Raw genomic sequence first — 24734 nt, 5'->3', positions numbered from 1 at the left:
CAAACCCACTGTATACTCTGTCTAAAGAAAACTTTTCCTCTCTGGTGAGTTCATGTAGTATCCTAAACTTGACAATCAAGTGTCACAACAATTTCTTCTTTATCATGATGGTATTTGTTCATGCAGATAAGTACCAAAGATGGCCCAATTCATCTCGCACACATGCACATCTTAACACATGTTTAAACAAACAACACAGTGACATTTGGATGAAAGCAATATCCATGTTCATAAAAACGCCAAGGAAAGCGTGCATTTGCCCTTTTTGTCTTACTATTTTTCCGCATTTTAGACTTGACAAATTTGACACATACATCGCATACATAGCAATACAAGTTGGGTTGCTCTAAGACAATTTGGTGCCCTATCATCTTGGCATGCTCAGGCAGGTGATTCTGCCTACACCCCCTTTGGTACAAATCACACCCTTCCTTTTTCAGGATTCTTTCTCTCCTTCCCCCACATGCATCTAATCACCATTTTGCACTGACCAGGATCCAAACGCCCAAGTGCTGATGCTCAGTCCAACATCCAAAATTCTCAAGGTCTCCCAGCTTGCCAAGTATTCCAGCAATGAAGAGGTACCCTAACAATTTAGCCTCTCCAAGCACATGCTCTTCGTTACACTCCAGTTAAATCCATGGACTTGCATTCTTCACCAGTTTGCCATGGAAGCAATCTCTGAGGCCAACACACCTCAAGGGGGGTGTCTACCCATCAAACTGCCTTAAAAAGCTTGAGATCCCCCACTGAAGCTTTAAGGGGCTCTGCCAGAGAGAACAAGCCTCAGCTCTGCATCCACATCCACACATACATCCAAAAGGGGAAGGAAACCCCTTCAATTGTTGTATGCAGAAATACAACAATTGCACCAGCTTTCAACCCAATATCATTCAGGCACCAAACATTCTCACTCTTACTCTGCATTCTAAAGGAATGTGCAGCTTCCCATCCAACAGAAAGAGAACTAACAGACAAAGAAAGAAAGAAAGAAAGAAAGAAAGAAAGAAAGAAAGAAAGGAAGGAAGGAAGGAAGGAAGGAAGGAAGGAAGGAAGGAAGGAAGGAAGGAAGGAAGGTAGGTTGAACTCCGTTACCTAGCTTGAAGGGTAGACTTTGGCAGCAGTTCCTTGTGTGGGCAGGAAAGGTGCAAGTCCAATTTAAAAAATTTGATGACTTGGTCTGAACTTGCACAAAATCTTGCTTAGTTTGACTGCGTATTTGCCCTCTTGATTCCTGGAATAAGCATGTCTCCCTCTGCTGAATTGTCTCAACTGGTGGTTATTGGACACACACTCCAGCTCTTCAGAATAACTCACATTTGTGCAATACTATTGAGCTGAGTGGGGTTTTCAAAGGAGGTCTTGACCTAACCAATTCAGAAAGCTAGAGGGAACTAACAAAAGGAAATGATCTGTAGTCAAGGAACAAACTGTCACAAACTGAAGCTAGGAGTACGCGTTTATTCTCACTTTCTCCTCTATTCTTACAGCAGAGTTGCCCTGCCCGATAGTTGGTTAGGAGGAGAACTGAGATGGTATATTTTTATAAATCTTGCTCTTTCTCTCATGTGCAGGAGCCAAGATAGCTTACATGGTTTTATTTTGTCCTCACAACTATAACCCTGTGAGGTAGGTTAGGCTAAGAATGAAGGATTGGTCCGAAGTTACCCCATGAGCCTCATAGCTGAGTGGGGACTAGAACCAGGATCTCTCGGGTCTCCAAGGCAACGCTCAAATCACTGCACCACCATGGCTCTTGAGATAAAGAACTTGGAGTGGGTGGCACTACATTCCGTGCCGCATATGCTTCCTTCTCTTGAAACGTTCACTTCTTGGGAAATTTTACTGAAAAAGCTTTGTTCGTTTCCAAAAAGTCTTCATTTGCCTTTTTTCTTCCTCATACCACATACAAAGATTCATTCTGTGCCTGCTCTGGATTTTGCAGCCTTGGAACACTTATTTGGGAGTAGGTCTCATTAAACACAGTGCCCTTTGCTTCTGAGTAAACGTCCATAAGATTGCAACTAACCTGAAATACTTACCACAGTCAAGTTTCAGTATTCCTATTTTGCATCTTATAGCCACACATTAAAAAGTAAGGATAAATTTCTGTTTGTGTTCATTTTGCATTGGGCACTATAATTGTGAGCACAAAAAGGTGGCTGAAAACATGTGCTAAGGTTGAAGATATGCGCTGCAGTAATTGATCTGGAGCATGTGTCCAGGTATGTTAGGAAACACTTTTGAGCTGCAGCCATTCACTTGTGAGTATCAGGCATGTTTAGCCTTGAGAACAGCAGGCATATGGTAGCACTTTTCAAGCACCTAAAGGTTTGGCACACATCAGGCTGCAGCTGTACGCTTTGTCATCCAAGTCTGAAAGACACTTAGGTTACAGGAAGGCTGATCTCAGCCATCCATCAGGAGAATGTTCCTAACAGGGCAGTCAGAGCATGGAACCAACTGACCAACTATGGTGGACTCTCCACTGATGGAGATGTTTCGGTGGAAACCGCACAGCCACCTATTAAGGATGTTTGAAACTGGCTTTCTGCCTTGGATTCCTACTTGAAACTGAATTCCTGCACTGGCTAGACTTGATGGCCTAAACAGCCCCTTCCCACAAACTCATTCTGCTATGGCACTGGAAAGTCCACATGTGCCTGAGCTCTTACATTTTAATTAATTTTTAAAGGCAGTATAAATTGGTTTGCTACACTTAGCTTTGAATTTGGGTAGGACTTTCATAATATTAAGCAACCAATGGGGTTCCTTTGTAGAAGCTGTACCCATATCTGGAAAAGTTCAACTCAGGGAGTCATGCTTACATATAGCAAAATTCCTCTCTCAACCAAAGGTATAAGCATAATTCTTGAGCTAAAACCAGGGGTGCTTCCTTTTGTCCAAGGACTATGGGGCAGAATGAAGATTTGATGATAGCATGAATGTAGCACTGCACATGGTTAACACCCCTGCCATGATGTCAACAAGGATTTTAAAGGACATGTTTGTTCCTCTTACATAAGTTGGTCTAAACTTGTTTGTCCTGAGTTGGTGGGGGAAAGCACCTTTGATCAGGAGCTGTTTTTGTGACCAAAGCGATTTTGGGTCCAAAGCTCAAGCTGCCACCTTAAGGAGGGGATAAAAGGCAAAGAGAACTGCCCAAGTGCGCAGTGCAGCCTCAGCAGGGACCGGAATAGCCTGCCACTTAACCACTAACAGAATGGAAGCGGGCATGGACATTCTCCATCACTCAGGCATCCAGGCCACCCATTACCTCCAAACCAGCTACCCCAGATCCCAGGATTGGTTCCTCTTTGTTTCTTTCGCTGCCGACCTCCGAAACACCTTCTTTGTCCTCTTCCCTATCTGGTTCCATTTATGTGAGACAGTGGGGATCAAACTCGTCTGGGTGGCCGTGATTGGCGACTGGCTGAACCTTGTATTCAAGTGGTAAGTACTCTGTCTACCGTAAGATTGTCACATGCACTTAATGGCTTCTTCTTTGTGCTCAGCAAACATGTAATGTTGTTTGAAGGTCCATGTGCAAAATGCTTTTCCTCAGCAGGGATATTCACAGTTAATACTCCATAAAGATGGCATGAGGGAGGAAGATCACCCAGTATAAGAACAGCTTGGAGCATGTCTGGACTTTGAAATTCTCTTTTTAAGGAAACAACTATTGATCTCCTTATGCATTACATTAGGCATGAGCATGGGACAAGCTTCCACACCTTTTTGCTCTCCCTTTCACTATCTTCTCCTTGCACGTTCAACCCTGGTCTGGTGAGCTACTGTTCTGGACCTATGGGCCTGGGGAAAGGCTCTCAGCTGCCCCTAGATGACTTGGCTGAGTTGTGTGGCCTGTGCTTACCTTAAACACTAGCACCCAGAACAAATACCTGGTTGGGAACTTAGAGCCCATCCCTAATTCTGTTCTTCTCCTGCACCCAAGCCCAATATTTCATGAGAAAAATTGACTCTCTGGTTGGAGGTATCTGTCTGCTTACCTTCTTGGATCCACATATAGACAAAACTAGTTCTGCTGTAGAAGTCAACATCATAGGCTCACAATACTTCTAAAATCCCTTTCTCCACAGGATACTGTTTGGACAGAGACCGTACTGGTGGGTATTTGAGACCAACTTCTACCACAACACCTCAGCCCCTGCAATCCAACAGTTCCCAGTTACTTGTGAAACTGGCCCAGGTGAGAGCCAAAAAACCAGCCAAAAAGGTGGCAGTAGTTTGGTCAGAAGCAGATAAGGTTGGAACAGGGCTAGCGGGGGAGATCCCATTTAAAGGACGTCATCTGCCCTTCTAGCTTGTATGCTTTGTAAGGCTAAGGCCCGGTTTAGGCCTCTAGGGAGAAAGAAGCTAGAGGGGAAAGCCTTATATGTGAAGCTGCCTTATGGTGCAGTGGTTAAGAGCCTGGGACTGGGACTCAGACAATCTGGGGTCTAGTCCCCGCTCAGCCAGGGAGCCAACTGGGTGACTTTGGGCAAGTCGCAGACTCTCAGCCCAACCTACCTCACAGGGTTGTTGTGCGGATAAGATGGAGGAGGAGATGTAAGCTGCCTTGAGCCCTTTGTAGGAAAAAGGCAGGATATAAATCGATAAATAAATAAATAATGTATAAATAAATGCCATCAAGTCTCCATTGAGCTCAGCATTACCAGTTCAAACTGAAGCAGCTCTCCAGGATCTCAGGCGAAGTCTTTCCCAGCCTGGGCACTTTGGGCATTAGGCAGCTTGATTTGGGCCGGGCCGGGGGCAGGCCACTTTCTGCTTTGTCTCAGACAGCAAAATATCTTGGTGTTCCTCTCGCAATATCTTTCTGGCAGGGCCTAAGGAAACCTCTGATCTTTCTTCCTTTAGGAAGCCCGTCTGGCCATGCCATGGGTTCAGCCGGTGTGTACTATGTGATCGTTACAGCCATTCTTTCCATCATGCTGGAAAAGAAGCGGCCAACATGGAAATACCGGTAAGCGGCAGCATCTGAAGGAGTAGTGAACACTCTGGGCAAGGGGCATGACAAGAAATGCCTTGGCTTTCAATGAGAATTTGTATTACGAAGGAAGGTCAAGCTAGTCCTGCTCCAGATACTTCCAGTGTTGAAGAAGTCCTGGTAAGCCCAGGAAAGGCTTCAGTCTAGGATAATCCAACAGGGAAACAGCAACACTTAGCTACAAACATGGCGGCAGTCACTGCCTAGCAGAGAGGGGGGCCATGACCATCAGCTTCTGCTTGCAGGATTCATCCTGAAAGGAGAGAAAGCATCTCAAAGGCCAGTTTCTCCATGCTGGCATCCTCCAGATGTGTTGGACTACAGCCCCCATCAGCCTCAATCCACCTTACTATTTGGACAGGGAATGATGGGGAATGTGGTCCAGTGTACCTGAAGGATGCCAGATTGCCGTGAAAGGTGCCCTTCCTTTCTTTCAGTCCAGGATTTGCTGATGATGGCAAAAATTGAAATCAAGAGTGAACAGAGATGGTTTCTAGATAAAATTTTTGCAGCCGCAGAAGTAAAGTCCAACTGCGATCTGAATGAAGACAGAGGTAACATTTCTAGTGTAGCGCTGCTGCACTGGAAAGACCCTGTTTCATACCTACTCTTTTCTGGAATCAGGCTTTGAAAACCGCATTTCTGCAGGTTTGAAATGAAAGCTGCGGGTGCATGGTGCTGATTAGCTGGCTCCATATGGTGTCAGCAAGAAATGTCTCTCCCAACATCTGGCACACATTTGCATTTCTAATTTTTTGCATTTGCATTCCCTTTTACTAATTAACTCCTAAACATCCATACCATTTTAAAAATTCAAAGACAACCTGCCTGAATTCAGAGGGAAGGGACAAAACTGTTTGATTTTCCTGGGATACATATCTGTCGTTTCATTTGTGAAGCAAGGAGAAAGTCAGGCTTGCCCTGAGCTGGATCACCTGCTGTGAGCTCTGTTTCCATATGATATATGCCTTCACCTGCTGTCTCAGACAGACTAGGGACAGGAGCTGGGAATCTCCTAATGAAAAAATGGCACAGAAAGCCCAAATCTAGATTACCAGAATTTACCTGAACTTGACACTCCCATGTCCCCAGAGAAGCTGGCAGAGGTAGGAAATTAGTTTTTGCCCTGGAGATACATTCAGGACATCCCTGGCAAATTGGCTTGCTGTTTGGCTTCCCTGTGCTCACCCGTGCATTCTTGTCTTTCTTCCTCTGCAGGTTCTTGCAGGTAGTGCTGTGGGTGGCTTTTTGGGCCATCCAAGTCTGTGTCTGTCTCTCTCGTGTCTTCCTTGCTGCCCATTTTCCTCATCAAGTCATTGCTGGTGTCTTCTCAGGTCAGTGCAATCCTTGAGCAGTTACTCCCTAGCTATCTTGACGTATTGCAAGGTTGCATTAGCTGCCATTTATTTATTTGTTTTTGTTTTTGTTTGTTTTGTTTTATTTATTTAAAACTTTTCTAGACCGTCCCTTACCATGGTCTCAGGATGGTTTGACAATAGGACAAAACAAAACAAAACAAAACGCAACACAGCATCCTAGTAAAATTTCCAACCAACAGTAAAACCCCACAATCAGATCTTAAAACACTGGGGAAATGAAAAGGTTTTAGCCTGGCGCCCAAAAGAATGAAGTGATGGTGCCAGGCAAACATCTCTGGGGAGCGAATTCCACAGTCAGGGTGCCAACATAGAGAAGGCCCTTCTCCGGGTAGTCACCCTCCTAATCTCCGTCAAGGAGGGCTCCTGGAGAAGGGCCATTTCCCCAGATCTTAAGGGGCAGGCAGGTACATATGGAAGGAGACATAACCAGGTAACCAGGCTCTAAGCCAGGGGTCCTCAAACTTTTCCAACAGGGGCCAGTTGAAAGGCCCTGGTGGGGGGTGCAGACGGCCAGGCGACGCCAGCAGGGGGTGCAGGCTGGTGAGGGGATGGGGGCATGGGGGCGGCAGACGGCGGGCATGGTGCAGCAAGGTGGTGGTGAGGCGAGGTGAGGTGGCGGCGGTCATGTGGCAAGGTGAGGCAAGGCGGGGGGTAGGCACGTGTGGGGCAGGGCAAGGTGAGGCGGGGGCAGGCGCATGGTGAGGTGAGGCGAGGCAGTGCGGCACGGCAGCAGCTTGCTTGCTTGCTTGCTTGCTTGCTTGCTTGCTTGCTTGCTTGCTTGCTCGCTCGCTCACTCGCTCACTTGGAGATCGTTTTCTCTGAGCGAATGCAAAACCTCTGAGGCGGGCCGGATAAATGGGCATGGCGGGCTGGATTCAGCCCACGGGCCGTAGTTGGAGGACCCCTGCCCTAAGCCCTTGGCCATGAACCCCACTGCAGAGTTAAGATTCTGCTTTCAGTTCCCTCTAAACAAAATTGGAGTTTTGCTCAAAATGAGGTCTTAGGGTTATGAGAGGTCTGCATGTCTTCTGGGACAAGTGTGTTGATTGCAGCCTAGGAATATATCTTGCTTCACTTGCAAAAGAGCTACACTATTTTATGAAGCTATTACAAAATGTACTACTAAACATTTCACTGTGGTTTTTGTTTGAATGAAGGAACGACTGTTCTGACATGCCCTGCCTCCTTTTCCCCTTTCAGGTATGCTGGTTGCTGAGTCTTTCCAGCATGTACACTCCATCTACGATGCCAGCCTGCGGAAGTATGTGGGCACTACTCTTTTCCTTTTCTCCTTTGCTGTGGGCTTCTACCTGCTACTCAAAGTGCTTGGTGTAGACCTCCTCTGGACTTTGGAGAAGGCCAAGCGGTGGTGCGAACATCCAGAGTGGGTCCACCTAGACACCACGCCTTTTGCCGGCCTCTTGCGCAACCTGGGGGTTCTCTTTGGACTGGGACTGGCCCTCAATTCCCCCATGTATGTGGAGAGCTGCAAGGGGAAACAAGGGCAGCAACGCACCTTTAGACTGGGCTGCGTCGGCTTCTCACTCCTCATTCTGCACTTGTTCGACTCTTTCAAGCCTCCCGCCAAGGTGGAGCTGCTCTTCTACTTGCTGTCGTTTTGCAAGAGCGCTGCTGTGCCCCTGGCAGCCGTTGCCCTCGTCCCCTACTGCGTTTCCCAGCTGCTTAGCCAGCAGGACAAGAAAGCCGCATAGCTGCAGGGGCTGTGACTTTTCCTGACCCTAAGCAAGTGAAGAGATCAGTGCAGGACCCCTGGGGCCAAAGGAAGCTGTGCTTGGTGACCTTCTTACTTAGCTGTGGCGAGGCTCTGATGGCCCGTGCTTCTGCTGGAGTCAGAATGAGGGAGACCCATTGCCCCCCTAACATGCCCAGCAGGCTCCCACTCTCGCTCCCATGAGGGACTGTCCACAGGCCTTGATTCTGCTTGTGTTCTCCCTCGGGCAGGACTTGTCGCCAGAGAGGTACACCAGCAACCTTTTCCTCCATGAGGAAAACCAGTTACCAAGCTGGCGCCCCCGCTGAAGGGCCAAGCTCTCTCTCTCTGAGGGCATTATTGCCAATACCCCGCTCCGTGGTGCAGCGAGGGCTGCCCTTCAAGCCAAAGTCCAGAGCCCCCCAAATGGCCATCCAGAGAGCTGCAGTAATGGGACCAGTGGCAGGCAGGTCCAGGGTCAGCAGCTGGGACAGCCTGGATGTGCTGGAAGCCACCAGGCCGACACTGCTTCCTGCAACACCCTTTCTTTCACCTCACACTTGCATTTTTAGTAGTTGGGGGCAGCCAGCTGGGCATGTATATGGTTACAGATCCTCATTTTATTGTATCTGTTTATATTTAAAAGTATGTTTTCCTTTTCTACAACAAAATGATTCACATTCCTAAGTAAATGTGTTTAGCATAAGGGCAGCAGAAGCAAGTGGTATTTTGTTCCTAATGATGATAGAATTTAAAGTGAGTTTAAAATGCAAGACTGCACATGTTGGGAGGATTTCTCTTTTTAAAAACATCAGTGTTGGCAAGCAGTTTGCTTTTGGTTTGTTTTGGTCTAATTGGTCTAATATATCAGGAATATAGAAAGTGTTGTGAAGCATGGCCTGGTGGTGGTGTGGAATGGGGAGAGAAGATAAATGTTAGTTGTGTGTTTCACATACATGGCTGTCAAAGACGGCCAAAGAGGGCTGGGCTGTAAGAAGTCCAGGGTCTGAAAGTACCTAGCTGCATCTAGCCAACACAGAGCTGGTGCGGCACAGTGGTTGAGTGCTTTGTACAGGAACTTGGAAGGTCCAGCTTCTAAGTTCAGTCAACCATGAGCTCACTGGGTGTCTTTGGGCCAGTCACAGACTGTCGGCCTTATCTACCTGTGAAGATAACATGAAGAGGAAGATGGTTATGTAATTGTAATCCACCTTGGGTTCCTTTTAAGAAAGGCAGTGGGGTATAAATATAAATATAAATACCAATCCACCCATGACACCTGACGGGATGGTTCACACCTATCTGGGCTAGTGCTAGTGACTAGTGGTTGAGGTCAAGTGATTGTCCTTGTGATGTTATGAGGATTCGCTATCACTGAAGGCTGGAAGGTACACTTTTGGAAGGGGAAAAAGTAACATCATTGACTTTGTCCATGGCTTGCTATGGTATAGAAATGTCTGTGTGCCATATTACTGTACTTGTACCTAGATTGTTGTAATTAAAAGGCATGACATTAGCAAATGAATGACAAAAACATTTAATAACTGAAGTGGCAAATGCTGTTTTAGATAATGTTAAAGTTTTGCACATGAAGGGCAAGACACCTATCAACCATAAGTGAGTTCTTCTGTCCTTGCTTTTAGAAGTTCTCTCTCCTGATTCTGCCCAGAAAAATTTTTGCCTGAGGCCACAGCCTTGTGCATGATCTTGGCCTAGGTATACAGAGCATTCACAGTAGAGCCATGCCCAGGCTGCAGCCTATTGGTGTGACCTGTGTTTAAGAACCTGATTGTCTGCAAGGGTGGGGTTCCTTCAAGCAGGGATAAAAAGCAGGTTTCCAAACTCTCATGAGGTTCAATATCAACACTTAGAGAGGAACTCAGTTGAAATATTTCCTGCAATACTTTTGCCAAAGCTTTATTCTAGTCCCTGCCTGATCACAACATCACTTTCTATAACTGCTGAAAAGTTACAAAACATCCATCCAGTGGGCGGTTACTCCATGCCAAAGATGTTGTCCCAGACCAGTGATGGCGGCTTCTTTGCCCACTGAGGGGATGGAGGTGCTTGTCTGAACATTTTAATATGTAAAGCAGAGCTGGAGTCCCGGTCTGCTTAGAAGCATCAAGGCTACACTGGTGAAGCAAAAGCACCATGTACTTGGTCCTCATCTCTGACTATTTCAAATATTTCAGAGCTGAGTCTTGTAGTGAAAATATGCCCTCTTTACTTGCCTGCCATGCTAAAAGTCAGTTCATCAGCAATTAACCCTTAAATTCTTGGGGCCAAGCAAAGCAAGAGGGAAGCAGAAGGGAAGGTCCAGAGGCAGCAAAGGGCAAATTCAGAGTGAACTTGGAGTCTGTCTTCATATCCTTTTACATGTGGTATAGACAGGAGCAGCAAGGGTAACTACACTCAGTGGCAGAGCATATGGTTTGCATTAGTGTTCATTGTTAAGGTTTCAGGTTCATCTCCAGATATTTCCCATTAAAATGCCTCAGGTAGAAAAGCCGCAGAAAGAGCTCCTGGGTACACAGCTACATGGCTGATGAACCAGCCCAATGACTTAACATAAAGCTCCTTGCAATGCTTGATGAGTTTCCTAGTGGTGCTATTTGGTCTGTTCAGTCACATCTTTTACTCTGAATTCTCTGGTGCCAGGGATCAAGCAAGGGGATAGAACAGCAGGGAATGAGTACACCGAGGCATATTGGTCTAAGTTAAAGCAGAGCCGACATTTTTGGTTCAGAATTTTGGAGTCCAGGAGGGCAAATTCAAATTGCTGAACCAGGTGCTGGGTAATTTGAGTGAGTAAACCTTTAAAATATGTGGAGCCTACCACCATGACAATTTTTTTAAAGGCAACTTGTCCTTTAAAACAAAAAAACATATTTTTGCCACAACATACAATTACTTCTAGTGGCTGCGAAGGCTACTGAGAAATTGTTATAGATTTTTAATGCAGGGAAATGTGTTATTATTTAAATAAAGCACAAGAAAGCCCTCTTTGGATTTGTGTAATTGTGTTATTCTGCACAGTGCTAGAGATTGTGTAGCATGACCTCTATTAAGCAGGAAAGGAAACCCTCTCTATATAGCACTCAAGTTTGATTTGCTGTGGCTTGTTCTCCCCCTTTCCCCCTCAGTCCTCCTGGTGGCTTTGGCTCATATCCCTGATGCCTTTTATGGCGGAACTCCTTGTTGCCTCAGTTGCTATATCAGCGCTGCTTTTTCCAGTTGGACTCTGGGCTACCAACGGACACCCCCCCACCCCCCCCCCCACACCATGAGCTGCTGTGGTGTTGGCAGGGTGATGTGATTCAGCAGTGGCAGAGGACTGGCCTTCCGCTACCCTTGTATACCCTAAACAGGTACCAAGATGCATGTGATCACTGCCTAGTTCTGACAACACCCAGATGTGTATCATGGGCAAGACCTATGAATTTGGGCTTCGGTTCCTCTGGCATGAACAGCCAGTGTGTCCCTCGTACCACATGGCCACCTTGTGAGCCTGTACTCTGAGATAAGGTAATAACTCTGGGGTGAGCCCTTTGTCAGAACTACACTCTCTGTTGAACGGGGCATGCAAAGCACGTGCCCTGAAATTGCTGTTGCACAACTGCAGTGTGAATAGTTGAGAGAAGTGAAACAACTTCCACATGGTCCGCTAGAGGGCCCTCTGAGCAAGTCAATGGCTGGTGGAACAAGCAACCAGTCGTCAAACTTTGCATTGCATAAGTAGAAAAGTGTAATTTGACTGATCATCAAGCAATATGATTTCCTCTTCGACCCAGTTTTTCTGTAGTTAGCAGAGTTGCCAAGGGGCTGTGATCCATATGCAGTCTGAGTACATGGCCCACAAGTATGTTCTCCAGTTTTTTGTAACCCAGACAGAAGCAAATGCTCCTTTTTCAACAGCTGAATATTTGCTCTCAGCCTCTGTGAATGTTCTGGAAGCAACAGGAATGGCCATCTCTCTGTCATTCTCATGGATTCAAGTCAGGACAGCTCCCAGTTCATAAGGGGAAGGTGATATGATGGCATGTGTTGGGAAAATTTGGATAAATCCTGTCTGAAAAGCATTACTCCTGTGTGCCTTTGCATTGTGGGATCAGATCCTGTCTTCCTTCTCAAAACCAAGCTGTCACTGTTTAAAATGGCATTCCCCGCTCCTTTTTCTCACCTTTAGCTGTAGGCTACAGTACACAGGCCATTTTAGCCCAAATATACATTGTAAATAGTCATTGTTGGAATTCAGTTTACAATAATCTTTGATAGCCTAGAGGGCTTCATGCACCCTGATCATGCAGAAGGGTCTGAGTTTATCATGAATAGTTTCTAGTAGCTTGAATTTGCATGTCTGAGCAGACCTGGAGATGGGTTCAAGTTACTCAACTAAAGTGTCAATACAGGCAATTAGAAATATTTTAATCTCATTGTTACAGTGTGATTGACTGACATTTCTTTATCTGTTCTGTATGTGATGACCTCAGAATCTTATTGTAATCTCTGCATTCTGTCATCGATTGCCCTGTACCTGTGTACCTATACATGCCCTGTAATGGTATTGAAACTTTGCAGAGAGTTTATCTCTGTTAGACCAGTAATGCATTATCGTGAGTCAACCACGGGAACCTGGGATAGACAATAAAGGCGCAGAGGTTCATAACGATTTATCTTTCCTACCACCCCGAGTTTTATTTCCTCTTCTCAAATTGAGATTCCAGGATTCTGACACATGTAGGAAAAGCTGGAAAAAAAGCACTCCTGATCTGAACTTCTTCAGTAAGTGCCGAGTCCAGGAGAACTGATTGATCATGTGGGTGGCGGAAGTCTACCTTTAAAGTGTCTGGCAGCATGTCCTACCTCACACGATTGAAGGTTCAGACTTCCATTTGACACCTATTGCAATCTGCTCTAAGACCTCAATTCACAGTAATTGATTTCCGTATCCAGTGTATTTCTACTATCTCAGCCTCAGCTCTCATACCAAGTCTCAGCTTAGGCACACTCATTTATTCCAAAACTACCTCCTGGTACCCAGTAAACAGTTCCACGGAATTGGATGGAAATGAAAGGTAACACTATTATCTGCACATGGATGACTCTTCAGGCCAAATCTCAGGATGACTTGCTGTAGCAGTTATGTGTAGACTTTGAAAGCATAGAACACAAGATGGAACTTCATGGCACATCATAAGCCATGAAGCAGAACAGAAATCCCCTAGTGCTGCCTTCTGCAACTGTTCCTCCAGGAAGAAGTACCTGCCTTCTAAGACCAACTCTGATAAATGATCCAAATGGATCATAGGGTTGATAGAATCAAAAGTGACCGGGAGGTCTGGCACAACTGAGAGAGTTACATTCCCCACATCTATTTCCTGGTGTAAGTTATCCCCCAGTGTCACCAAGGTTTTTTTTCCATCTCAAAGCTAAGCCAAAAACTGGATTGGAATGTATCTGATCAGTCTCATCCTACAATGCCTGGATTCCAGACTGGCATTGTAGCAAAAATGGGTGGTACTGGCGGCCTGCTGGAGAAAATTGAATTTACTCAGAATCCTGTCCTTGCACCACATACATTATAACAGCAAACTGGCAGAAGAAGGAGCATAGATCAAAATACATGCACTGGGCCCTAGAAGCAAAAGACCCTGTTTCCACCTGCTGCAGCTCTGCCCACACAGCTACGGTGGAGTCACAACTCACAACCTTAGCCTCCTGTTTAGCACTCACTTTTCGGCTGGTGGTAGTGCATCATACAAGAACCATCACGATTGTTTCAGTGCTTCTGAAATCCCACATTACAGATGTCTGACATGGTCACTTAGCAAATGAGAACAAGATCCTTCCCACATTAGAGTGAAAACTGGTGGCATGATTGAGGGTCAGCTTTTGACCTAAACTGTATATTTAGTGTCAGAACAAAATAATACGGTTGCCGAAAGCTGACAAGGTAAGAACAGCTTTAGACTTGAGATAGGATCCTGATCTGATCAGGAAACCATGTTACAAGTCTGGTTGCTCAGGTGCAGTCTTAGATGTACTCATGTTTGCCTGTCCTGGAAGTTCTTCCTTTCGTGTTCTTGTCTTAATCCATTCAGCCCTTTGTTTTACCCTCATGTCCCTCTACCAAGCTGTCTACGTGATTCCCCCTCCCCTCCAAACTGTATATACAGCTAATAGGTTATAAATGCATCCTGTACAGACTCCAACTCTGTAGTCCCTTCGGGGGCTGCCTACATGCTGCACGTATTTCCTGTATGTCTGAATAAACTGTGAATGTTGTGACTGGACTCTCTCTGGGTTTCTTGCTAGTCGGTGAGACTGCTAGTTCTCCTGCTGAACCCTGGTGGTGAAATTGGGAATCTGGCCACAGTCCAAGGCCACAGGCAGTAATAGTGGAGTCCTTCAAAGAACTCCGGTTGTTACAGTTTTGTTTGGCATTAACTGCATACACAATTTGGGGTGGGGGATCATGTAGGCAGTTTGTTAGGGCCGAGTTAAGAAACAGAAAAGGAAGAGCTTCCAGGACAGGCATAGATTAGCACATCTAAAGTGTACATGGCAGACAAGACTTGCAGCATGGTTTCCGGACCAGATCAGAATTCCACCTTAAGTCTAAAGCTGTTCTTACAGTGTCAGGTTTTTTGCAGCTACATTATTTGGTCCTGGTACAGTCAGGACTAAATGAGCCAAAACACATTGAGTTTCACAGGGTTGCCATAAGTTGAAGACAACTTGATAGCACATATCCACATATTTGAAATGAATGTTTTCTCATTCTCCCTTTTTTCTTTCCCCCTTTTCTGCTTCTGTTGTGACAGCTGTTGTCCTTGCAAATAATTCAAAGAAAAATGAAAAAGAGAATATTGAGGAAGGGGATAGCAGGCAAAGAGCTACAAAGAGGCTTTTGAGTGTCTTTTGAGGAAAATTCCAGGCACCTTTCTACCAAAATGTCCACCTAATCACATATGTTGCAAGTCCAGTATAGACCCAGAGAAAGCACAGAGAACTTTGGTTCAGCGCACAATGCAAACCTATTTGGATTTTATAGTTTAATGGCTTCTCATGGAGGAAGCAGGTGGCCTTGACGCAAATACTGTAAAGAAAGTGCATGACAGTGACTCAAATTTGTACCCCCCCCCCCCGCTGTGCCCGTTTCCCCACTTGCTTTGGTATTCTTGCATTTGGCTGGCATAGTCTCTTCCAAAGTCTCCTGGGAATTGTACTTAAACAAATTAATCACATCTCCCCCTCCCTGCCCGGGATTCTATAGGAAGGGGGAATGACATAAAATAGCTTTGAGTAAGTAGTATACATGAGCTTCTGAAAATGGAGGTATTGATTGGTGCAAACAAACATACTTTGCTTCATTCTGCAGCTTCTGTCAATATTATTTTGGACAGGAGAGGGAGTTAAGGGTCAAAGATCAGGGGTCTGGGATGTAATAAAGGCTCTGACAGGAAAAATAGCAAGAGCCACAGTGGGAGAGGACAATTCCTGTCGCGGTCGCACCATGGACCTACTGCACAGTGCAGGGGTCCAGGCCACCAGCTACCTCCAGGAAAACTTCATGGACTTCCAGGACTGGTTTGTCTTCATCTCCACTGCTGCTGACCTCAGGACAACTTTCTCTGTCTTTTTCCCAGTCTGGTTCCACCTGAAGAAGGCTGTGGGGATCCGGCTCATCTGGGTGGCTGTGATCGGTGACTGGTTCAACCTTGTGTTCAAGTGGTGAGCATGGATTCCAAGTATTCCTGAGCACCGTTTCTGGGGTCAGCACAAATTTTCCTCTCAGTCATGCACATGGAGGTGTTTGTTTCCACCTTTTCCATGCTGTTGGACATGGAAAGCACTAACATAGGCTTGGACCAGGCATAAGATTGCCAAGCCATGGCCTTATTGTAAAGGAGCAATCCTGGCAGAGATCCTGAGCTTGTGCACTCCTTTTTGGCAGGCCACATGCAACAAACCAGTTAAGCACAGCACACGAGACAAGAAGGGATATGCAAGCCTGAATTTTTTCCAGGTCTACACATCTTTCTATCAAACCAAACCAAACCAAACCATAGTTGGGCATTTGGTCGCATGAATCACCTTGCAACAGTTATCCCAGGAGGTGATGCTTCTGGGCTGGCAACAGGTAGGGTGGCGTTCAAACAGGCTGAAGAAACAGCACCATCAAGTTTCTTTAGCAATTCCACATTCCAGTTTCAGCTGCTTTGGGCGCTTGGGAGAAAACCATCTGCTCTGTGGTACCTCTCCAAAGTGTGCTTGTTACCTATAGCACACCATAATCTGGACATCAAGGTTTTCCCTGTAGACTGAGCACAATGTGAAAGAGAAAATAATATACTGAATTACTTGGGTGGAGAAAATCCCTTTGAACTCCATGGGGCTTATTACTGAAGAGACATGCATGGGACTGTGCTATTAGGGAATGTCATGCGATATAATGGGACTTACTTGTGAATAGGCATACATGGGAGTACGTTGTACCTTTTTTTTGGGGGGGGGGGATCATCTTCAGAGCGAATGATTCCATGAATGCTCCCGTTCCAGAATTCTGCCTTGAAAAATAAATAATGCAATTGCAAGTAATTTTGAAAACGTAGCGGAATAGAGGTGCTTTAATTTTCATTATTCATTTTTCTTGCAGAATTAAAAGAAAACAAATACAAGGGACTGAGATTTTTTACTGATTATACTGTACAGGGAGGAACACTCTCCTGCTTTCCGAAGGCTCCGCAGCACGCACAGAGCGGAAGGAGCAGTGCGGAGCGCCCCTTCCCGGCGCCGTCCCGCCGCTGTTTGCGTTCGCCTTTTTTTGCTGGGCGTTTTCTCTTCTCTCGAGACGCGGTGGCGGTGCGGAAACCTCCAAGAAAGCGGAGAATCCGCCCCCGCCGCTCCGGCTTAGGGCGGGAAAGCGGCCGCGGACCTTTCCGCAGCAGAGCAAGGCGTGCGGGGAGCCTCCCGCGCGCGGGTGTCCTCTTAGCGACTGCAGTAGGCTCAGCAGGCCTCAGCACAGAGTTGCTTCCTACGACATTTTTCGGCTCAAACAATCTGACAAAGAATAAACGACAAAAGAGTACGAGAAATAAATAGTCAAGTTCTTCGAAGGTGCAGGAAAATAAAAATGAAAGATTAATTGCATGTGAATGTAGAGGCTATAAGGTTGTAAGAACGCTATGGAGAAAGAAGAGACACAGCTGGGTTGGGGCAGTTCTGACTTCAGAATAGCTCAGTCAGTTCCTGTTTCTGATCCCATTAGCTGTGCCAAACAGCAAAGAAAGTATGAGAGAAAATATTAAAGTACTACTTTAAAGATAGATGTGCATCAGTTTGACACTTTCCCCTGCCTCCTGCCCTCTCTTCCGGTCACTTTCACTGCTCTCCATTCTTCTTACAGGATCCTTTTTGGAGAGCGACCCTACTGGTGGGTACATGAGACAGGTTTCTATGGCATCACGACACGCCCTGTGATCCAGCAGTTTTCCATCACCTGTGAGACTGGACCAGGTGCAGTTGCCTCCTCCCTCTTTTCCCACGTCTCTTGGGTGCTTTCCTGAGGTTGTTGGAAGTGCCCTTCTCCCTGCCTGCCCTCCCTTTGACTCATCTCTGTTCCCTCCAGGCAGCCCTTCTGGCCATGCCATGGGCTCTTCTGGGGTCTACTATGTCATGGTGACAGCATTATTATCACAACTCCTGCCAAAGCAGCAAAACATCTGGACTGCCAGGTGAGGCCCACATTCCTCCTCTGCATGTGACTGCTGGGACATTACCTTTAGGAATGGATGAGGGTGGCTGAGGCGTGCCACCTGGGCTCCTAGATTCTTTGTCTCTCAAACTTAATTTTACAATTCACCATTATAACTTGTCTTTAGAAGACATGAGCATATGTGCCCACTGACTAGAAGAGTGAAGCTGTTCTCAGAAGCCATTTTCTGGAGCCAATTTGCTCTCCCATTTTCCATTATTCTTCTATTATGGCTGTCACATGAACTGGTTACAGTTATCAACAAATGCTATTTAAGATCATTGCTGCCTTTATGCAGCATGACTTGGGGCAGAATCCTGTGGTTTCTCAACACAGGATTCTTTGGAGTCCAAGCACAGAGGTCTTTTGCACAGGGAACCTTTTCACCCTTTAAGTCACCCCATCACAACCAGCCTCAGAGGTAGAGAAGGGGGCATGCCAGGATGCTGGGGAAGGGAAGGGTCTGACAGATGCAGGGGCCACAGAGTGCCCCCCCCAGCAGGTGTAAATCTAGACAGCTAAAAATATACTTGGGACGGCTCTTGGAGGCTGTATTTTAATAGTTAGAAAACTAAGGGCATGGGATAGGACTGACAGTATGAGATATAAAAAAATTTCCACTAGGGATATCAAACAAAGCTCAGTTCTGTGTAAGGCTGAACTGAGCAATCCACGATTTTCATGTCTGCAAAGGACAGCTCATATGCCCTCTTGTTCACAGCCAGCGACTGGAGCCAACAACCAAAAAGGCATGTGGGTCAGATTATGCATTTAGCAGTGCCTTTGCTATGATCTGAACACATCCTCTCTCCCAGGTGTCTACGTGGCCTCCTCTGGACAGGGTTCTGGGCTGTGCAGGCCTGTGTGTGTTTATCCCGAGTCTTTCTTGCTGCACATTTCCCACACCAGGTGATCTCCGGCGTTATCACAGGTGAGTTACTCCGCTATATTTGAATTGTAAGTACACAGTGGAATTTCTGGACATAAAATAGGCTTCTATGTTCAACAGAAATAGGTGTCTAAAAGGGGCCATATATGTATGTACTAGTATGTTACATACATATCTGTAACTCCTGCTTTGACGGGATCTAAAGTCGCAGCTGTTGTATATGTTGTAGACCTGGCCAGTCACTGTATGTGGAATTAGGAAGAAAGATTTTGCTCCAACATAGTTTTGACTGCTATTTGTAGTCCCTTCTGCAGTGTGACTAGCTTGTTGTATTCATCTGAAACAATTACTGTGTGTTGCTTAAGGAATTGCCTCCAACAGTGCAACTGCTTGGCAGTCTGGTACTTTTGAGCAGTTGCTCACAGTACCAAACTTGTGTAAGTTACTTGATGAAGGGAGCAAGCAGTTAGGCAGCCCTGGTTCACAGCAGAAGCTTGTGTTAAAGCCTTCCAATTGACTGACTGTATGAAGAGGATTATTTATTATTTCTCTGAAGCAATGGGATGTTCTGGCTAAAGGAATAACTTGCAGTAACCTTTATGGGTCCCAAGATAAAATGCATTGTCTCCTTGGCCTGCCCAGTGACTTGGAAACAAGCTGCCAGGTCAGGGAGGCAGAAGAGCATTTGTGTGTGCAGAGGCAGAAGAGATAAAGTATAACTGTCAAAAAAATGACCGTGTGTGAGAGTGTTCCGACCATTATTGCTTTCATGCTTTAAAAAGGCAGAGCTGAACACTTCTTGGCACTTTGTACCCAGGTTTGAGGAGCACAGGCTAGGGTGGGCCTAATAATAACTGATGTTTTGAGGTAATAAGTATTTGCTGGATCCTTCAGTGAAGTCTGCTTGCCAAGCCACTCACCCAGGCCCAAGAATGACAACTACACTGAAAAAGAGGCATGGCATGTGGATATCATGCAACTTCAACTAAATCAATGATTTACCCATTCCCCAGGTATTTTGGTGGCAGAGGTGTTTGAGCACATCCACTCCATCTACAATGCTAGCCTGTGGCGATATGTGGGCACCACCATCTTCCTCTTCGGCTTTGCCCTGGGCTTTTACCTGCTGCTCAAGGTGCTGGGTGTGGACCTCCTATGGACATTGGAAAAGGCCCACAAGTGGTGTGAACGGCCAGAGTGGGTCCACATTGACACTACACCCTTTGCCAGCCTGCTTCGCAACCTGGGTGTCCTGTTTGGGCTGGGGGTAGGCCTCAACTCTCCAATGTATGCGGAAAGCTGCAAAGGGAAGCAAAGCCAATGGCACACCTTCCATCTCAGTTGTATTGCTTCTTCACTGTTCATCCTGCACTTGTTTGATACCTTTGAATTGCCCACTGACAAGGAAATCCTCTTCTATATCCTCTCCTTCTGCAAGAGCACCTGCGCTCAAATTTGTGGTGTGGCATTGATCCCCTATTGCATCTCCTGGCTCCTTCAGTCATCAGAGAAGAAAGACTTATAGGGAGCAGAAATTTTGGAATGCAGCTACCTTGGACATGGTTCTTCAGCCCTCAGTACTTATGTCTAAAGGAATGCTGACTGTTGTGGAAGATCAAATGAGGCCACCCTCACATTCATACAATCTGTTTCAGGTTAGGATCAGGAACTTTCTAAAACCCCAGAAGGGAAGGCATGAGTCTCTCAGTCAGGTAGGGGGAAGGTGACTAGCACTTAGATTTCTCAAAAATCAGAGTAGTTTTTGGAATAACGGATGACCAATGTACATTTTGTTAGTGCTAAAGCAAACTGCAAATGCATCCTACGTATGCAACAGCAGCATGTGGGAACTTATTCTTTTGCTGTCTTTTTGTCGCCATTCTCCAGTGCCATATGTCTTCTAAGTTTCTGTGCATCTGTTTGGATTTATCTCCTTGTCTGAGTCCCTCTCACAGACACCAGCCTTTACCTTTGCCATTTGTCCCTGGACTTTGTTCTTGTGTATTTGCATTTCACCCTATTTAACATCTGTCCAGATTTTGTGTTGAAGACTTTCTGTATAATTTTTCCTAATATACTATTCATTGTTATCAAGTGCTTGCCACAATCCAGGCACAAATGTGCAAACATCAACCTATTTGGTGCAATCAGGCGTACAGGATGTGTGTGTGTTGTCTTGTATATGAGACTAGCAGTTATGTTTTACTTGGGCTGCATTCCTACACACCCGTTCCCGGAAGTGAAGCAGAACTACACATTGTGAAAGAGATAACTCATGTATTCAATAACTTGTACATGAACTGGGGAACGCTGGCCAGCAGTAGCAGTGATATTTGTACAATGCACACATTTCCCTCCTATATGCTGTTTCTCGTTCCTATGCTACTTGCAGTGTGTGCGGCAGCCCTCAATGAGATTCAACTTCCCAATAAGCATGCTTAGCATGCTATGCAGCATTCTTGGCATATCATGTTGACTGGACTTCATTCAAGGTGGAAGAATTGGTCAGGCAGCTTTTCCGATGCTAAGGTACCAACACAGGTGCTTAGACTGAATGCCCTTTAAGTCCCACCCTAAATGGAACACCCTGGACAGTTTGTAAAGCCGCAGCTGAGGCAGTTAAGGGATACTCACAGACACTGCGACGTTTACTTTGGAACAACACAAAGCCACAGGGATTGCCACTGAGTGCTTTCTGTGGCTTCTTCTCAGCACTGCTTGAATTAAGGAGGAAGTTGCTTCTTGAGAAAGCAGCACGACTTCCAAGTGTACTTTCTCAGTACTGCGTACCTCACTCTTACACATTTATCCTTACAAGAACTCTGGCTTCTCATGCTACGTGTGCCAAATCAGACCGCTGACTGTCTTCTCTGCCTGCTGGCACCGCCACGTGGAAAGCAAGAGATTCTATTATATTACACTACAGTCCTCACAGAGCAACTGTGGCTGAACCCTTTCTCCCATTATCTTTATCACCCCTTTGTCCAGTCTTTCATCTCAATTACTGCTCCCTTCTCTGTTCGTTGGTAAACTTCCATAAAAGGGCCTCCACCTCTGCCCGTTGGCTCATCCGTTTGGCTTTGCCCTGGTAACGGCCATTCTTCCCTGCACCTTTTCCTTCCAGCAGTTCAGCAACCCTTGTGGAAAGAACAACAGGATGTGAGTTGGTATCTTCAGCTAGACTTTATTCCACAGCTACTTTGTCTTTGAGTGGCCTCCCACAGAACATATCAAGGCTTATGATCTGGCCGCTTTGCTCTTAGTCCTACACATTCCAGATGGATGTATCCCCCCCACCCCCTTCACAGAACCACAGTGAACCAAACAAACCTGTTCCCTCCCACAATGTACACATTAACCCATGACCCTAATTTCTCCAGCTGGCATGAGTAAAGAGTTAACTCACCTGGGGCCTAGCTCCTCCACTGCTTCTGGAGGGCCTGTAAGCAAAAAGAGTCCAGATGCTTTTTCATCTCCCACAGAAAGGAAAAGGAGGGTTTCCTGTTGAAATAATAAGAGTTTCAGATCTGCTGCCATTATTACACTACTCCTCAATTAATCCTAAAATATTTCTCAAGTATATAAGTCTCAGGACCAAGATTGTTTGAAAAGACCCAAAATGCAACAGAATTTGGTGAGCTAAATATTCTTTTGATTCATCACCAAAATCTTCATAGTGTCTACATTTCACTGGTTGCCATTGGTTCAATTGGGTAATCATTTCAAGATCTTTGGCATAGTTGTGCTTTGTAGTTCTGCCTGTACTCAATGTGTCAGGATGGTCTAAGACGGGGTGACTACTACTACTTGGAAATGAGCTCCAATCACTCTGGCGACTAGAGGAGCTGTTTCATTTTGCAGTTGTCCTATCTGTCTTAACAACACATTGGGTGACTGTACTGGGAAGTCAAATGCCACCCACGTCTATAAAAGGGCCAGGGACAATTGAAATATCTTGAGTGACGTCTCAGAACACAACATAAATGAAATGATTTGACACTGAACTAAAGATATGTTAACTCATTGGTTAATAGTAGGGATTGAAGCTATGAAGTTTCTGACTAATAGTGACCTTGTAAATGAATGCCCTCCAGACTTTGACAGCCATGCTCAGTATTGTACGGAATTTATCCATCTCATGTTTGGTCTTCCCCTTCTGCCTTCAAGTTTTCATAGTATTATTGTCTTCTCCAGGAAGTTTTGACTTCTCATGATGTGCCTGAAGTATGACAACCTCAGAAAACTGTACCAAGTTTGGCTTTTTAAAGGCAGTTTCACATTATAAACTCTGATTGTGGATTTGGTGTATAAAGAATGACCGAAGCAATCACATGTGCTCTTGATCCTTGACAAAAATGATAATCCTCAAGTAAGAAAGTAAAACAACTGTCATCTCAGTAACCATTAATAATTTTCACCAAAATAGCGAGAAATTTACTTAAACTGGAATCCTATATACACTTTCATGGGAGTAAACCTTATCTCTGAATACACATGCATTAGATTATACAGTAATTCTCTTAAAATTCAGTTTGAAGCATCTTTTGCTGTAACTATTTTTAATTGACATTTGATAGTATCACATTAATAAGAATATATAATTAATTTGAGAAAACTGATATACCAGAAAAGGGAATATCCTTTAAACTTTGAGCAGGAAATCTTTAGCACTTAAACAACAATCTATCCAAAAGCTCAGAGACAGGAAGGTTTACCTCAGTGCCAATCTCATTTGCAATGATGTTCATGAATTCAGAATCACCGTCTTTCCTGCAAAAAGAGGAAGATGTTCCAAGATCCCATGACAACTTTTTACCCATCCCAAAATCTGGAAGAGATAAGCCTAGTTTCCACCTGTATGAAATCTATTCCCATATGATAGAAAAACAATAATGCCTGGCCTGGCTTGAGGATGGAAGGATTTTTGTGTTGTCATGTGCCATCAAGTCATTTCTTCTGAATGCTCTCCCTGACAGCCCTGCTCAGCTCTTTATGGAATTCATCGATCTCATGTTTGGTCTGGCACTTCTGCTGCCTTCAATTTTTCCTAGCACTATTGTCTTCTTCAGTGAGTTTTGACTTCTCATGATGTGCCTAAAGTATGATGGCCTCAGTTTGCCATTTTGTTTCCAGTTCTGGATACCACCGTGTAAGAAAGATGCAATCGAACTGGGAAAGGTTCAGAGGCAAAGAACAAGGATGATCAGGGGTTGGGAGGAAAGCCCTATTGTTTAAGCTTGAGATGAAAAGATTGAGGAGAGATATGTTAGCACTCTTCAGGTACTTGAAAGGTTGTCACACAGAGGAAGGCCAGGATCATCCCATAGTGCAGGACACAGAAAGCCAGATTTGACCTAAACATCAGGAAAGTAACATCCTGACAGCAAAGTAATACAGCAATGGAACAAGCTACCTAGAGAGGTTGTGGACTGTCCCACACTGGAGGCATTCAAGATGCAGCTGCAGAACCATCTATCAGAGATGCTTTAACTTGGAGTTCTGCACTGAACAGGGAGCTGGACTGCTGGCCTTTTTGTGCTCTTCCAGCTCTACCATTCGACGATTCTGTACATGTAGGAGTTCACAAAGTTCCTCAATAAAACTGCATGCTTATTTTATGTAAAATGATTTTTACGTTGCTTTTAAGGACCAAATCCTCTCAAGAAGACATACAAGATAAAATACAAAAATTTGCTAAAAGTAATAATAAAATAACATTCAATAATGTCTTATTTTAGTATATCAATAAAACCCACATATTATGAAAAAGTCAATGAAAAGAACTGGATTTTCAGAGCCTTCCTAACTGGACTCTGACTAATCACTGATGGTAGCTGATTCCAGAAGCATTGGAAACCACTAAAAAGACCTGTCCTTTGTACTCACAAGCCTAACAGAACTTAGCAACAGGCCTGTGGGATGACATCAAATGGGGGCAAGCAGATACATAAGAAGATGATCCTTCATAGAATTCGGGGTCCCAATTC

General features: G+C 45.2%; 3 protein-coding genes across 4 annotated transcripts in view; 2 read left to right on the top strand and 1 right to left on the bottom strand.

The window, feature by feature from the left end:
* The first annotated feature begins 1105 nt into the window (after nucleotides 1-1105).
* Nucleotides 1106-9619, top strand: LOC123017408 (glucose-6-phosphatase catalytic subunit 1-like). The gene is made up of 5 exons (XM_044418756.1): nucleotides 1106-3453; nucleotides 4101-4210; nucleotides 4879-4984; nucleotides 6227-6342; nucleotides 7588-9619. The coding sequence occupies exons 1-5, from the start codon at nucleotides 3224-3226 to the stop codon at nucleotides 8097-8099; spliced, it is 1074 nt and encodes a 357-aa protein (XP_044274691.1). The 5' UTR covers nucleotides 1106-3223; the 3' UTR covers nucleotides 8100-9619.
* Nucleotides 9620-15598: 5979 nt separating this feature from the next.
* LOC123017363 (glucose-6-phosphatase catalytic subunit 1-like) lies at nucleotides 15599-20990 on the top strand. The gene is made up of 5 exons (XM_044418652.1): nucleotides 15599-15835; nucleotides 17511-17620; nucleotides 17733-17838; nucleotides 18674-18789; nucleotides 19761-20990. The coding sequence occupies exons 1-5, from the start codon at nucleotides 15618-15620 to the stop codon at nucleotides 20270-20272; spliced, it is 1062 nt and encodes a 353-aa protein (XP_044274587.1). The 5' UTR covers nucleotides 15599-15617; the 3' UTR covers nucleotides 20273-20990.
* A 17-nt stretch (nucleotides 20991-21007) lies between these two features.
* LOC123017362 (putative protein PTGES3L) overlaps nucleotides 21008-24734 on the bottom strand; it is a 31470-nt gene continuing 27743 nt past the window's right edge. For both annotated transcript variants that reach the window (XM_044418651.1, XM_044418646.1), the window contains 3 exons: nucleotides 23463-23517; nucleotides 22154-22248; nucleotides 21008-21884 (listed from right to left, as the gene is read on the bottom strand). In XM_044418651.1, coding sequence (XP_044274586.1) covers nucleotides 21749-21884; nucleotides 22154-22248; nucleotides 23463-23517 — 286 coding nt within the window. In that variant the 3' untranslated portion in view covers nucleotides 21008-21748. The remainder of the gene's footprint in view (nucleotides 21885-22153; nucleotides 22249-23462; nucleotides 23518-24734) is intronic.

This window comes from Varanus komodoensis, unplaced genomic scaffold (assembly GCF_004798865.1).
Source record: "Varanus komodoensis strain SLA01 unplaced genomic scaffold, ASM479886v1 scaffold92, whole genome shotgun sequence".
Lineage (NCBI taxonomy): Eukaryota > Metazoa > Chordata > Lepidosauria > Squamata > Varanidae > Varanus > Varanus komodoensis.
Note: the sequence above shows the minus strand (reverse complement) of the source record. Positions and strands in the feature narration are given on the sequence as shown.